The sequence below is a fragment of the Pleurodeles waltl genome, chromosome 11, assembly GCF_031143425.1.
Source record: "Pleurodeles waltl isolate 20211129_DDA chromosome 11, aPleWal1.hap1.20221129, whole genome shotgun sequence".
NCBI lineage: Eukaryota > Metazoa > Chordata > Amphibia > Caudata > Salamandridae > Pleurodeles > Pleurodeles waltl.
The window spans coordinates 525,487,806-525,503,934 of NC_090450.1; the positions used below are offsets into that span (position 1 = coordinate 525,487,806).

A 16,129-nucleotide genomic window follows, 5' to 3' on the forward strand; every position below is an offset into this window, starting at 1 on the left:
AGTAACTGAGTCTGCATGTTCCCATACCAGTCATGTGCCACTTACAAGCGTGAATAATTCGGCAACGGTATTCCTACTCGACAAAAATGGTGAGTATGCGACCAGGGTATATTACAAACTCCTCTTCACAGTAGTAATATCAAGCAAGAGTGAGAAATGACGTGTGCGCGCGACACCACAATGAATCGAGAAAAGGGATACATAACTTATGATTTACTTTTATTTTCTGCATTAGTCTCACCACGGAGTCAAACGCGCCTCTCTTTTGCGGCCACGAGTGACTTGAACCAGAGTGCGCTTACTTTGTACAACTTAATTCGTGCGGCCAGGGTCTGTAAACACACGGTGGGTTTACCGAGTAAACATTTGGGGGAGCCACCACATTCCTTAATTCCAAAATCTATTGACCTGTTTTTGGCCTGGACAGAATTCAAAAGGTTCCCAATTTAAATAGAACGTTCAAAAACATATTTTAAAGAAGAAGATATTGTAAGCTTGTGAAAAAAAGTTAGCAGATTCTCCTCAAGTGCGAGAGGTGAAGTTATCAGAGACCAGCGCCCCAACCCAAGGTGAAGTCCCTCCCTCGATTCACAGATATTATTGGGGCGTGGGGGTGGGGGTTCACAGCTTGGACTTCTGGAGCAGCGGTTTGCTGAGGTCCTTCACCTCGCCAGGGCTGCTCACCCTGGAGTAACCAAGCAGGTCCATGGGTACCTGGCAGTATTCCTCCACCTGTCTAATTTGTGCGAAGGTGAGAAGTGTCCTCCAGGCGTTCATGGCCTGGGTGGCATTGCGGGCGGACACCACAAAGGGTTTGGAGGAGTAACCCGACCCACTGGTCATGTTCAGAGAAAAGCTTTCCAACTCGCGACTCACCACCAGGTTGACAAAGCCGTAGACCTGCCGCAGTGTTTTGATGGGGTCCACCACCAAGTCCTCGTACCGGACCACCATGTACTTGCCCTTGAGCCATGGAGGGGGGTTGAGGGCAGTCCGCAAGGTCTTGCCCATGCTGCCACAGATTACCTCCATGGCCCCAATAGCATGGTAATCCGAGCCCTCTTTCTTGTTCAGTTTGTGGTTGGGGTCCACGAAGGGCATCCGGCGGATGCGAGGGTCCCGGCTCCGTACCACCTGCAAGCTCTCGCGGATAAGCCCATGCCGGGACTTGATCCTGGAGCTGGCCACAGCCCTTGGGTCCCGCACCAGGTGGATAACCTTAAGGTCCAGAGAGGGGTCCTCCATGAGCGGGGCCAGCACGTTGATGTCGAAGATGCGGACACCCTTGATAGCCAAGGTGTTGTATTTACGGCACTCCTCCTCCAGCATGCTGAGACTCTGGGGTGGGCACTTCTTACACACCTTGTCATCCACCAGTCCCACACGGTCCTTGTGGTAGGCCACACAGAGCGGCTGTGAGCAGATTACCTTGTTGGTGGCTGCCCCAAAGATGCCCATCGTGGTGAGGTTCCTGCTGCCTCCAGTCCCCGTGCTGTACAGCTGCAGGGCCGACATGTCACAGCGATAGAGGGCGCTGAGCAGGTCCCTGGCCGCCCCCTGCAGGGACACGGCATCCCCTGGGTACAGCTTCTGCCAGATGTGCCACACCGGCTCGTACAAGAAGAAGACGTCTGGGTTCTGGTTGAAGAGCTCTCCAAAAAAAGACGAGCCGGACCTCCAGGTGGTGAAGACGTAGAGCAGCTGGCGCTTCTGGCGGGGTGGGGGCGAAGGCCGGTAGAGGTAGCGGGTCTGGAAGGACCGGGTCTGCGGACGAGCTCCAGTCACAGGATGGCTGCATTGCTGCGGCTCCCGGTGCCACCTGTAGTCCACCAGGTTCACCATGGTAAGAATCAGCAGCAGCACATAGCCCAGGCACAGCAAGAGCGCCTTCCGCCTAAAGAGTTTCATCCTCAGGAGTGGCAGGGGGCATAGGTCTCAGTCATACCACCCTAAGCAGAAGGGTCGACGCAGCAAAGGGAATACTGCGATCGGCTACATGCTCCGCACAAAAAGGGTCGTGCGCTCCATTGCACGTCCTTGTATTCGGTGGCCTCTTAAGTTGCTGTAACTTTCCCCGTGGTCCCGGTTGTGTGTGCCATCGCAGCACGCGCTGGTCAGCTACTAGGTCACTTTCTGTGGCAAGTCTTGCTTTATATACGGTCCTTAACTGCGCACCTGCCCGCTTTAGCCTCTCACAAGCCCCTTCCTGTCTAAAGCAGCATCGTTAAGAGGGTTATATCATTTTTTTCTTCGGGCCAGATGGCGTCCTCATAAACAGAGCTATAAACAAGCTGCTCCTCGCTGTGACCATCCAAGCCTCGAAGGGGCCTGTGCTTCAGGCAAAGCATGCCCCCGACATGAGTTGCGGCCCCAAAGGCATCTTTTCGTGTACTGGACGGAATTTTGACATTCAAAAGTCCACTGCTGCTGCCCAAACGTTCTTTCACTAGCAGATTCCCTGCCACCAGCAGTGTTTCTTCTCACCATACCAATCCAGCCTACAGCAGGGCAGAACTCCTCTGCCCTCCAAAATACCTCACCTCCTCCTTTGGTGCATTTGATCGTGGCCTCCCCCTAACACCCACTGATGACCAATCGGCTGCCTCCGAGATGTCGAGCCTGCCTCTCCTCTCTGTCTCAGTAAAGGGCGCAGCCTGCCGCTACTCCCTGTATGTAGGGCAGAGCGGCGAAACCTTACTGAGGGCTGCCTACTAGTAAGCCCTCTGCGACGCATCGAAGCCCCCCGAGTCCGGCCTCTGTGTGCTAGGTCTGTTTGTTTAAAGGTCCACTGACTGATGCCCCCGCCTGTGCAGAGCAGGGTGCCGTTATTTAGAGGTCACGACGCTGCTCCCAACCGATGGATGCCACACGTTACAAGCCAAAGGTCCCGTATGATCGTACTCCAAGAATAATGTCTTTCCTAAAGGTCTTCTGGTGTTGCAAAGCTGCGTTTTTCCAAAGGTGCCTGGGAGCTGATCGAAGCTGTATAGCGCCCACTGCCCGGGCTCAGATGTTGTTTTGGCGCCTGGCAGCGTGCCATTTCCAAACGCCCCTTGCTGGGCTCCATGCAGAGCCGGGTGTCCCCCCCTCCTCCAACGAGTTCTCAGTGCGGCTCCCTGCTGCAGCACGGGACGGAACGTTTTGCATCTAGTTTCTCCCACCAAAGCTGCCGGTACCGATGCACAGCCCGGTACCTCTCTGTAGCCGTCTCTTCGTGGATGCAGCTACATCGACTCCCCATCCAGCCTGCTTCTCACTTGGTTCCCCGGGGAAAATCCCGCTCGTGCATCCAGTCGCGCAACTCTGAGAGCGCCGAGACCAGACGCTCCACGACTGCCTTCCGCCTGCCCCCCAGTGCACTGGAGCAAGCGGTTCCCATCGCAGGAAACGACCACCGTGTTTAGCAAGCGCAACACGCACAAGCGTCTATCAAAACAAAATTAAATTAGCCAGTCCAGGAAAGAAGAGCCCGAAACAAGCTCAGCCCAAATAACGAGGAAAAGAGGAGACAAAAATGAAAGCAAATATGTAACTCTACTCTAGGATGTTGTGAAATGTATTAATTTAATGTCCGTGTCGCCTAATTAATTTTCATGATGGAGGTCCTGCTGTCGATGTTACATCACTGAATTTATAGGATATGTGTAAAATGAAAGTGCCTCATTAAGAACAAATGTAGCAAATGAATCATGCCCATTCAACATGAGAGTAGTAAGGATGTGCTGTAAACCTGGTTGTGCACTTTGAAGCAGTGTCACACATATATTACCAAAGCATGTTTTACAGCGCACAGTCATTTACAAGCAACACCTTTGCATTGGAATGGAGACTAAAGTTGCACAGATATGCCGTTTAACAGACAAAACTATTTAGCACACGTACAATAATGTGTGAAAACTGGCCATCACAAATATTTATCATTTGCACACCACCAACTAAAGGTCTTGATATGTTTTGATTGAATTAAAACTTGTTCCCATCACACTTTAAAATAACAAAAAATCGCTTGATGTATGGTATCAGTTCATTTCATTTTGTTGTGTATTATAATAAAATGACACAAATCAGCCTTTGCTTTCACAATCCTTTTACCCCAGCAAGATTGCCACATATTTCACTTAAGAAAATGCATTCACTTTGCACTAGAGCAAAAAACAGTAAACACCAATCTCTAACCTAAAACAATAAGGGGGTCATTCTGACCCTGGCGGTAATTACCGCCATGGCGGAGGTCGGCGGTAGCACCGCCAACAGGCTGGCGGTGCACCGCTGGGCATTCTGACCGCGGCGGTTCAGCCGCGGCCAGAAACGGAAAGTCGGCGGTGTACCGCCGACTTCCCGCTGCCCTTGAGAATCCTCCATGGCGGCGGAGCGCGCTCCGCCGCCATGGGGATTCTGACACCCCCTACCGCCATCCGGTTCCTGGCGGTTCTCCCGCCAGGAACAGGATGGCGGTAGGGGGTGCCGCGGGGCCCCTGGGGGCCCCTGCAGTGCCCATGCCAATGGCATGGGCACTGCAGGGGCCCCCGTAAGAGGGCCCCACGGAGAATTTCAGTGTCTGCTTTGCAGACACTGAAATTCGCGACGGGTGCAACTGCACCCGTCGCACCTTCCCACTCCGCCGGCTCCATTCTGAGCCGGCGTCCTCGTGGGAAGGGTGTTTCCCGCTGGGCTGGCGGGCGGACTTTCGGCGGTCGCCCGCCGGCCCAGTGGGAAAGCCAGAATGACCGCCGCGATCTTTTGACCGCAGAGCGGTCTTTTGGTGGGAACCGCTTGGCGGGCGGCGACCGCCGTCCGCCGCGGTCAGAATCACCCCCTAAGTAATCAGCAATTATACATGAGACATAACCTGATATGCGTCGTCTGTTTTTGAAGCACAGCAGATGTGACATTATGAACACAAAATGTTAATGCATCTCCATTGCTTATTCACCTTATGAACTCCAGCCTGATTACCTAGGGGGTGCCATAGCATCCCCACAACCCTTCTTCCAGTGCCTATATTGAGGCATTTTCATTATTTGTTTATTAAACAACCGTAATACTTAAATGTAGACATAGCCATAGTATGCATGTACAGTTTAACAGCTAATGGGGCAACCTGGGGGAGTGGAGTCCTTATGACATCTCCACCCTGGTTGTTCAGACGGGTGATGCAGTCAAGGACAGTCAGGTCAGGATAGACAAGTTTAAGGGTGTGAGAGTGGGATTTGGGCTGACAGAGTGGGGGTCAATGGCAGTCCCTTCTTCTCTGGTGAGCTATGATCCTGTGGGTGGGAGAGAAGTTGTGGCTGCCTCTACGGTCAGTTTGGATTTTTGCTTCTATAGTGAGGTTAGTGTCGACTAACAATAGATTATGGAGGCAAATGCGACTGTGACTTAGGCCGTGCACCCACTATGTGAAACAGAAGACCCAAATGGTTTTTGTTTGGCCTGGTTGCATAACAATGAGGAATTTAGAGCTAGGTTTGGGATGATCTCTTATTAACCATCAGGAGGAGGTATACAGCAAACTGTGACTTCAATGGATGCCACCTCCAAGGCCAGCACCTGCAGGGGCATGTTGGTACTTTGAGAGGGATTTCTGCAACAATAATGTGGAAGGAAACGTCATATCATGCAGTGATTCAGTGAATTATCAATGCCAGGTCAGTACCCACAGGGAAGGGGCTGGTGGTTACAACATAAAACGGTGAAAAAAAAGTTTTTACACCAGTTAACATGGAGAATCTGGTGAAGTAATGGTTTTATATGGACAATAAGGAGCCGTGTTGCTGGAATTGGGGCTTCAGAAGGGGTTTCATTTGGGGTACCAAGGTCACAGGTGGAGAAGATTTACAGACAATCTGGAATCAACTAAGGAGGTGCCTGAAGTGGTCCGGGAGAAGCTACACAAGGAGATGAAAGAAGGCAGGATGGCAGGTACATTTGATTTTTAGAAGCTAGAAGACTTAATGATATCTTTTTTGAGCATCTTACTAAAAAAAGCAGGAGACCAATTTAGGATGTGTCACCATTTATCATGTCAAGTGGGAAAGTCACTGAATGACTTTTTGAAAAAGAGGATGCTCTTGTGCAGTTTTCATCAGTAGATATAGTTATAATCTTGGTGCCCCATATGATGCAGGTGCAGAGCTAGTGAAATGTGACATTAAGTCAGCATTTAGGCTATTACTTGTTCTTTCAGTTGATTTTACCTTGCTAGTAATTGAATTTGAAGGACAGATTTTCCTTGATAAAGTGCTTCCAATGGACGTGATCTTTCATCCTTTATGGTGGGTTCTGGCCATAAGATGGTCACACATTACCTAGATACCTTCTAATTTGTAGGAAAGGGGGGACAGGGATATGTGGCAATGTTTTGGCACATTTGCAGGTTTTGGCAGAAGAGCGTGCCATTAACAGCAGAGAAAAAAATCCATGACACTACTCTTACTTTTGTGAGTATTGAGCTCGATACAGTGTTGATGGAAGCTAAGTTGACTATGAACAAAGTTGGGGAATCGTTGGAATTGTTGGAAGAAGCAATGGTGGCAAACACGATGGAGCTGCAGAAAGTGCAGACGATTTCGGGTCACCTACATTTTGCATGTAGAAGGGTGTGAGCAGGAATGCCTTTGTGTTGGAGCCTGCGTTCTGAGATGCAGAACACTTTCAGTTGCCACCACAATAAAACACGCATGAAAGCACAACATACCAAGCGTGGACATACCACCAATGACTGGATATGGGTGGGCTTAGAGAAGATTGATGACATTGGTGATCATAATACAAATCAAACCCACCTATTAAACACAACAGCAGGGGATATGTAGATTGGGGTGTCATACCAATAGACTTAGGGGGTCATTCTAACCCTGGCGGTCGGTGATAAAGCGGCGGCAAACCCGCCAACAGGCAGGCGGTCAAAAAAATGGAATTCTGACCCTGGCGGGAACCGCCAACACAGCCCGCCACTTTAACACTCCGACCGCCACGGCGGGACCGACAAACAGCGCGGCGGTCACCGCCAACAGGCAGGCGGCAGACAATGTACCTCCCACCCTATCACAACTCACCAATCCGCCACCTTTTCCGGGGCGGGAGCCCCGCCGATAAAAACACGGCGGAAACAGACTACGAACGGGAAAACGCTCACCTATACACACTCCACGAGGAAGGAGGACAGCATGGAGCCCGAATTACACATCCTACCGGCTATTGTCTACCTGCTCATCTACCAGGAGTACGAACGCCGGCGCAGACGACAACGGTGAGTACTGCACCTACGACACAGGGGAGTGGGGAGGAGGAAAGGTTACGTGCACACACATACGCAATACACCCACCCCCCCAACCCACCCCCCCAATACCTACACACCAATGCAGAGCAACAAGTCAGAGTGACACCCCCCAAACCCCCCGGAAAAATGCAAAGACATAATTAAAATGAAGTTAAAAATTTATGTATAAAAGAGGTTCATTGAAGTCATGGTAAATATGCCATATGAAATATACAAAAGAAATAATGAACATAGTGCAAAGTATAAACATAGTCAATAAGTCCTGCACAGTCCGTTAAATATCCATAGTCCATGGGCCAATGTGTACAAACACATGGGCAAAGGCCACACAGGAGACCGGATACCATTGGAGAGAACACTGCAGGGGCATCAGATGATAAAACAACAGGCACCTCAGGGGGAAGGGAAAGGGTGGCACCTCAGCCACATGAGTCCACGACGCCAGATCCACGAGGGGCCTCCATGCCCACTGTACCATCCTGGGGAGTGCAAAGCCACAGTCCATCAGATGGATAACCGACTCCACTGGTATTGGAGGAAGCATGGTGCCCAGAGTGCTTCGTGAACACCTGCTCGACCCAGAACCGGCACTGTCAATGGACCAGCAGTGCTTGAGACGGCGGTGCCCAGGGGAGCGGTGCTTGAGAGGAAGGCCCCAGAGGAGCGGTGCTTGAGATGAAGGGCCCAGCGGAACGGTGCTTGAGATGAAGGCCCCAGCGGAGCCGTGCTTGACAGGAAGGGCCCAGCGGAGCGGTGCTTGAGATGAAGGGCCCAGCGGAGCCGTGCTTGACAGGAAGGGCCCAGCGGAGCGGTGCTTGAGATGAAGGGCCCAGCGGAGCGGTGCTTGAGATGAAGGGCCCAGCGGAGCTGTGCTTGAGACGGCGGTGCCCAGCGGAGCGGTGCTTGAGATGAAGGGCCCAGCGGAGCGGTGCTTGACAGGAAGGGCCCAGCGGAGCGGTGCTTGAGATGAAGGGCCCAGCGGAGCGGTGCTTGACAGGAAGGGCCCAGCGGAGCTGTGCTTGAGACGGCGGTGCCCAGCGGAGCGGTGCTTGAGATGAAGGGCCCAGCGGAGCGGTGCTTGACAGGAAGGGCCCAGCGGAGCGGTGCTTGAGATGAAGGGCCCAGCGGAGCGGTGCTTGACAGGAAGGGCCCAGCGGAGCTGTGCTTGAGACGGCGGTGCCCAGCGGAGCGGTGCTTGAGATGAAGGGCCCAGCGGAGCGGTGCTTGAGATGAAGGGCCCAGCGAAGCGGTGCTTGACAGGAAGGGCCCAGCGAAACGGTGCTTGACAGGAAGGGCCCAGCGGAGCGGTGCTTGAGATGAAGGGCCTAGCGGAGCGGTGCTTGACAGGAAGGGCCCAGCGGAGCTGTGCTTGAGACAGCGGTGCCCGGCGGTGCCCAGCGGAGCGGTGCTTGAGATGAAGGGCCCAGCGGAGCTGTGCTTGAGACGGCGGTGCCCAGCGGAGCGGTGCTTGAGATGAAGGGCCCAGCGGAGCGGTGCTTGACAGGAAGGGCCCAGCGGAGCGGTGCTTGAGATGAAGGGCCCAGCGGAGCGGTGCTTGAGAGGAAGGCCCCAGCGGAGCGGTGCTCTTCACGGCGGGGCCCTCTTCAGCGGTGCCTGTCTTGGCGGGGCCCTGTTCAGCGGTGCTCTTCACGGCGGGGCCCTGTTCTGCGGTGTTCTTCACGGCGGGGCCCTGTTCAGCGGTGCTCTTCACGGCGGGGCCCTCTTCAGCGGTGCTCTTCACGGTGGGGCCCTCTTCAGCGGTGCTCTTCACGGTGGGGCCCTGTTCAGCGGTACCTGTCTTGGCGGGGCCCTGTTCAGCGGTGCTCTTCACGGCGGGGCCCTCTTCAGCGGTGCCTGTCATGGCGGGGCCCTGTTCAGCGGTGCCTGTCTTGGCGGGGCCCTGTTCAGCGGTGCTCTTCACGGCGGGGCCCTCTTCAGCGGTGCTCTTCACGGCGGGGCCCTCTTCAGCAGTGCTCTTCACGGCGGGGCCCTGTTCAGCGGTGCCTGTCTTGGCGGGGCCCTGTTCAGCGGTGCTCTTCACGGCGGGGCCCTCTTCAGCGGTGCCTGTCTTGGCGGGGCCCTGTTCAGCGGTGCCTGTCTTGGCGGGGCCCTGTTCAGCGGTCCTCTTCACGGCGGGGCCCTCTTCAGCGGTGCTCTTCACGGCGGGGCCCTCTTCAGGGGTGCTCTTCACGGCGGGGCCCTCTTCAGCGGTGCTCTTCACGGCGGGGCCCTGTTCAGCGGTGCCTGTCTTGGCGGGGCCCTGTTCAGCGGTGCTCTTCACGGCGGGGCCCTCTTCAGCGGTGCTCTTCATGGCGGGGCCCTGTTCAGCGGTACCTGTCTTGGCGGGGCCCTGTTCAGCGGTGCTTGTCCTGTCTTTCAAGGGAGCCAGACCTGGCCAAGACTCCCCGCTTAGTCGCCCTCCGACCTTGCGGTAGCGGGGCCCTCCTGTGATGGAGTCTTGGGCCCGTGGGTGTCGTCCGTCACACCCGGTATGGGGCTGGTGGGGCCCTCCTGGTGCGCTCGGCTGCTGCATGTCTTCTCCGCCCTGCTGCCCTTGCCCTCCTTCGCTGCAGCTCTCTGGCCCTTGCCTCCCTTAGATGATGTGGCAGGTGACGTGGCAAGGCCACTCTCCTTGGTGGCAGCCGTCTCAGGCTTTTCGCGTCGGCCCTTAATTTTTCTTGTCCTCTTCCCAGGGGGTGGGCTGGCTGTCCCCTTGCTGCTGGCCGATGTCCCTTCCCTAGGAGCTGGTGGACTCCAATAGCCCTGCACTATGGTGATACTAGATGCAGGGCTGGTGGTGGCTGAGGTGCTCTTTGGACTCTTACCAGATGGAGGGGGTGGGTCAGGGGATGCAAAGAGGTTAATTTTGGAGAGGAAAAGTTTTTTAGGAGCAATGGGAAGGGTAGGTGCAGTGGGTATGGGAGTGGAGGAAGAGGATGTGGTTGTAGGAGAGTCAAGTGTGCTGTCTTTGGGTGCAGGTGCTTGGGCTGGAGGCTGTCGTGAGGTGGATGGTTGTTGGGTGGGTGGCTGCCTGTGTTTGTGTGGTTTGGAAGAGGGGGTGACAGACACAGTGGGAGAGGACACAGGGGACGTGTAAATGGCAGTGGGGGTGGTGACTGCACGTGTGCTGACTGTAATGGAGGGTGTGCTGGTGATGGAAGTACTGGCTGATGGTGGTGTGAATGCAGGTGTGAGTGGAGACGTCACAGGGAGGGAGGAGGGAGACGAGGAGGAGGGAGACACAGAGGTGGTAGTGACTGTTGGCATGTCTGCATCTGGATGTTGTTTGTGTGAATGCTTGTGGGATCTGTGGTGCTTATGTCTGGATGAGCTGCCCTTGGGTGTTGAGGTGTGTGCAGGCTGGTCTGATGGTGTGGATGGGATAGGCTGAGGAACAGGAGACTGGGACTGGGTGGAGGAAGTCAGAAGAGGGAGGCTGGAGACAGGGACAATGGCTGCCGTCAGTGCTGAGGCCAGAGCGTTGAACGATCGCTGATGGGCAGCCTGACCCGAATGAATGCCCTCCAGGTATGTATTGCTCCGATGCACCTCCCTTTCTACACCCTGGATGGCATTCAAAAGGGTAGATTGACCAACAATGATGGTCTGGAGGAGGTCAATGACCTCCTCACTGAGGGCAGCAGGGGTAACTGGGGCAGGGCCTGAGGTGCCTGGGGCGAAGGAGATGCCCACCTTCCTGGGTGAGCGGGCACGGAGCGAAGGCTGAGGGGCTGCTGGGAGGGCGGGCCTGGTGCGCTGGGTGGCGGCTGTACCTGTTGTGGCGGTGGGCACAGATGTTGCCGCCACCGCAACGGAGCTCCCTTCCGAGGACGTGTCGGTGTCGCTGACGTCTCCACGGGTCCCCGTTGTGGAGCTCCCCTCGCCCTCGGTCTCACTGGTGAACTCGGAGTCGGTTGCATGGCCCTCCGGGGCCATGTGAGATGCAGCTCCCTCGTGCGCCGATGCCACTTCTCCTCCGCCTGATGATGCTAATGCACACATGCACAGGAAGAACAAGAAAATGGGTGGGGGGGAGAAATGAAGACAGGTTGAGTGCATGCATTGGCAACACCGTTGGCGGAGAGGACAGACACAGAAGCCCCCTGCACTACGCTGCGCAATCGGGGTACACTACTCAGTTCTTGTGACTAGGCCTACAGGTCTATGGACGACAAATGCACACATGGGTGATGCAGGACCATGGATAGCTGTACTTGGCACCCTACGGAGGTGGGGGGCGGGGGCACAGGGCCATGCCTAATGGAGGGGACTAGCCTACAGAAAGCGCCCTGGCCTTGAGTCCCCCACAGCCCTCTTCCCCAACCCAGACACCTCCACTGCGCGCAAAGATAGCAGAATGTGCTGATACTCACCCCCTTGTGTCTGCTGTGATGTCCTCACGCGCCCATCCAAATCGGGGTAGGCCACCGCCAGGATCCGGGACATCAGGGGGGTCAATTGGCGGCTGGCACCCCTCCTACGTTGGGAGGCCATCCCCAGCAGAGACTCGGCGGTCTTTCTGGTCCCGCGGCGGATGTCCTCCCACCTCTTTCGGCAGTGGGTGCCCCGCCTGTTGTGGACCCCCAGGGCTCGGACGTCCTTGGAGATGGCACGCCAAATGTCGATCTTCTGATGGGCGCTGACCTATTTGACATGTACAGGGTGGGAAAGGAAATATCATCACTTTTCTGCATGGTAGATGTGAGTGGCCCCCCCTCCCTAACCTTGCCATGTGGCACATGTTCCCATCTTTCGTGCGTTGCACTCCTCATTCGCTCCCCTCCCCACCATCTTACATACACCCCACTCAACACAGGCATAGCCCATTCAACGTGCACCCTGTGTACTAACCTGTTAGTCTGGAGGACCGTAGAGTAGCGCATACTGGGGGAGGACCCCATCAACAAGTTTCTCCAATTCTTCGGCAGTGAAGGCAGGGACCCTTTCCCCAGTCGCAGCAGCCATTGTATCTCCCAGACCGAGGTCACAGCAGCACTTGCAGTATAGGTCCTCTCCTGTGGATGATCAGGTCTCGAGTGATTAATCAGATAGAAAATGGCGGCCACGCCCGCGGCGGTGCGTACCGCGGCGGTGGTACCGCGACCGCCGGCGCACATCGTCATTGGCTCCAGAGACCTATAGGGTTCAATGTTAACCAATGCTGCTTTGCGCCGCGGTCTTCGACCGCCTACTGACACGGTGTGCCACGCCAGCGCAGTGACCTCACATCCCACTGTCACACTTCACAGGTCAGGCAGCCGCCATTTCAAGGGCCCACATGGCATGATTTCTACTGCGTCACACAGGCCTAGGCCTTGCATTGCCACTCATACAAGCCATTCAATGCATAGCGAAGCGTGTACTATGCAAGCTGTGGTTACGTACCTGTGGGTTGCTTGACTCTGTGCTCCATGTTGTCCTTCCTAGGCACCGTCCGCTGGGACTTGCGAGGAGAAGGATGAATCCTCCCGTGTACTGACCGCTGGTGGACCTGTCGACAATGGAAGAACGACATATCATACTTACATACCGGCTTGACAGAGCAACTATACATGAACTATGTGCCCAGCTGGAGCCAGACCTGATGTCCCCCATCCGCCAACCCACAGGGATTCCCCCTCTGGTGCAGGTTCTGTCAGTACTCCATTTTTTGGCAAGTGGGTCTTTTCAGACAACAGTGGCCATATCATCTGGGATGTCTCAGCCTATGTTTTCTAAGGTTTTGTCCAGAGTGTTGTCTGCCCTGGTGAAATACATGCGGAGCTACATTATTTTCCCTGAGGTGGGCGAATTGGCTACAGTGAAGGGTGATTTCTATGCCCTTGGACATATCCCCAACATCATTGGTGCCATTGATGGGACCCATGTGGCTTTGGTTCCCCCCAAAGAAAGTGAGCAGGTGTACAGAAACAGAAAAAGTTATCATTCGATGAATGTCCAGGTGGTCTGTTTGGCTGACCAGTACATCTCCCATGTAAATGCAAAGTTCCCTGGGTCAGTGCATGACGCGTATGTCATGCGAAATAGCAGCATCCCTTATGTGATGGAACAGCTACAGAGACACCGTGTGTGGCTAATTGGTGACTTTGGTTACCCCAACCTGTCGTGACTACTGACCCCAGTGAGGAATCCCCGGACCAGGGCAGAGGAACGGTACAATGAGGCCCATGGGCGATCTAGGAGGATCATAGAAAGGACCGTCGGGTCCTGAAGGCCAGGTTTAGGTGCCTGCATATGACAGGGGGGTCCCTCATGTACTCACCAAGGAAGGTGTGCCAGATCATCGTGGCCTGCTGTATGCTTCACAATCTTGCATTGCGACGCCAGGTGCCTTTTCTGCAGGAGGATGGTCCAGATGGTGGTGTTGTTGCAGCTGTGGAGCCTGTGGAGAGTGAAGAGGAGGAAGACGATGGGGACGACACGGACAACAGGGATACTGTCATACAACAATACTTTCAGTAGCACACAGGTAAGAACCAGCCACCCCAATTTACATTTACTTAAGGCCTCATGCGTCTCCACTGTCTGTGTTTCCCCCCAGTTCCTGTTAACTGATTTGTGACTTTCCCTTCCCTTTTCAGAGCTGTATGACCCACTGCCTGACTTCAGCTTTGTTTGCCCATGGACTAAAGCTTATTGAAATTGGTATGTTGTCATCACAAAGTAACTGGACATTATTGAACCGTTATGTGTAATACATTTGTTAAGAATACAAGCAGACTCCTGTTTATTTAAGTGGAATAAGTGATTTATTTTAAGTGCTAGATATAGGTAAATGATTGGGAAGCGGGGATGGGTGGGGGTGGAGTAATGTCCATGGCAGAGTCCAGTTCTCAGTCGCACAGGTGCATTGTCCATATGCCTGTGGAAGGATGGAGCAGGGGCAGTTCAAGGTTGGACAGGGTGACAATGTGGGACAGTGGGATGACATCAGGGGGTATCTTAGGCTGGCGGGGGTCTTGCAATCCTACTCTGTCTTCTTGTGAGATCTCAGGTTCTGCTTGCGGGGTGGTTCTTCTTCTGCAGGAGGTGGGGTTCTGGGGGCATGTCGTTGTATGGGGGCCTCCTGTCCACTGGCGCCGGCGGAGGTGGTAGGCTGTTCCTGGGCTGGGCTAGTGACAGGGGCCCTTTGGGGTGCCACATGGTCCCGCAATGTGGTGACGATCTGGGTAAGGGCCAGGACGATGGTCCCCATTGCGGAACCGATGTTCCTCAGTTCCTCCCTGAACCCCATGTACCGTTCCTCCTGCAGTTCCTGGATCTCCTGGAACCGGGCCAGTACCGTCGCCATCGTCTCCTGGGAGCGGTGGTATGCTCCCATGATGGAGGAGAGGGCCTCTTGGAGAGTCGGTTCCCCGGGCCTGTGCCCCCCCTGTCACACAGCAGCCCTCCCAGTTCCCCTGTGTTCCTGGGCCTCTGTCCCCTGGCCGGTGTGCCCACTACCACTGCCCCCAGGTCCCTGTTGTTGTTGGGGTGGTGAGTCAACCTGGGTGCCCTGTAGTGGCGGACACACCGCTGATTTACGTGCCCTGGAGACAGAGGCATGGGCCCGCTGGGTGGGAGCTGTGCTGGTGTTCCCAGAGGGGGTTGGGTCTGGTGTAGCCTGTGGCTGTCTGTGGGGAACCGACTGTCCAGAGGTCCCCGATGGGCCGGGCTGGTCGTCTGGCTCCAGGGAGACAGAGCTGCTGTCATCGCTGGGGGCATCTTCTGGGGGTGGGGTGGACATCTCTGGACCCTCTGTGGCCGTGTGGTGGCGTTCGGGTCCTGCAGTGGTATAAAGGTATGGTTATTGCTTCTGTGTGTGGGATTTCGTGTGATGGGTGGGTGTCCGTGTACCCATGTGCAGGCATTTCCTTGTGGGGGCTTTTGTGAGGGTGGTTTGTGGGGGTGATGTGTGTGTGCAGTGGGCATGCTTTTGTGATGGGTGTCCATGCTTTGTGGTCGCATGCAGGGCTTGGTGTTGGGATGGGTGGGTTGTGATGGTGAGGCTTTTGCTAGGGGTTGGTGTGATGGGGGAGGGGGTGAGGGTGGGGGTATGAGTTGGCATTCAGGTGGGGTGGGGGTGGGAAGCAGTAGTGAAGATTTGCCTTACCAGAGTCCATTCCTCCGCCTACTCCAGCGAGGCCCTCAGGATGCAGGATGTGCAAGACTTCCTCCTCCCACGCGGTAAATTCTGGGGGAGTAGGTGGGGGTCCGCCGCCAGTCTTCTGCACCGCTATGTTGTGCCTTGATACCATGGAACGCACCTTCCCCCGTAGGTCGTTCCATCTCTTCCTGATGTCCTCCCGATTGCGTGGATGCTGTCCCACCGCGTTAACCCTGTCCACTATCCTTTGCCATAGCTCCATCTTCCTGGCAATTGTGGTGTGCTGCACCTGTGCCCCGAAGAGCTGGGGCTCTACACGGACTATTTCCTCCACCATGACCCTGAGTTCGGCGTCACTGAACCTGGGGTGTCTTTGGGGTGCCATGGGGTGCCATGGGGTGGTGTGGTTGAGGTGTGGGGTGGGGTGGCGTTTGTGGTGATGAGTGTAGTGCGTGTGGTGGTGTGTGGTGGTTGGTGCGTGGATTCTGTGTGGGTGATGGTGTTGTGTGCCTCTGTGTTGTGGGATTCTCTATTCTGTGCTCTGTCTCTAGCCTTCGTCAATGATTTCGGGTCGTAGGGGCTTGTCGGTGATGTGGGTGTGTGTTTTATATTGTGTTGGGTGTGTGGGAGTGGTGTTAGTATGTGTATCAGGTGTGTTTATATCGGACTGACCAATGTGGCTGAGTTTTCTATGGGTGTGTGTATTTTGACCGCGGCGGTGTGTACCGCCAATGGAATACCGCGTTTGAAAGACCGCTGC

The 16,129-nt window shown here is 55.0% G+C and overlaps 1 protein-coding gene across 1 annotated transcript; it reads right to left on the bottom strand.

Moving 5' to 3' along the window:
* Window positions 1-202: 202 nt before the first annotated feature.
* On the bottom strand, window positions 203-3,431 carry CHST2 (carbohydrate sulfotransferase 2). The gene has a single exon (XM_069213905.1). It carries the CDS (start codon window positions 1,906-1,908, stop codon window positions 622-624), a length of 1,287 nt encoding a protein of 428 aa, XP_069070006.1. The 5' UTR covers window positions 1,909-3,431; the 3' UTR covers window positions 203-621.
* Between the last annotated feature and the right edge of the window lie 12,698 nt (window positions 3,432-16,129).

Coding starts and splice junctions, on each gene's coding strand:
- CHST2 (XM_069213905.1), bottom strand. CDS start 1,908: ATGAAACTCTTTAGGCGGAAGGCGCTCTTGCTGTGCCTGGGCTATGTG.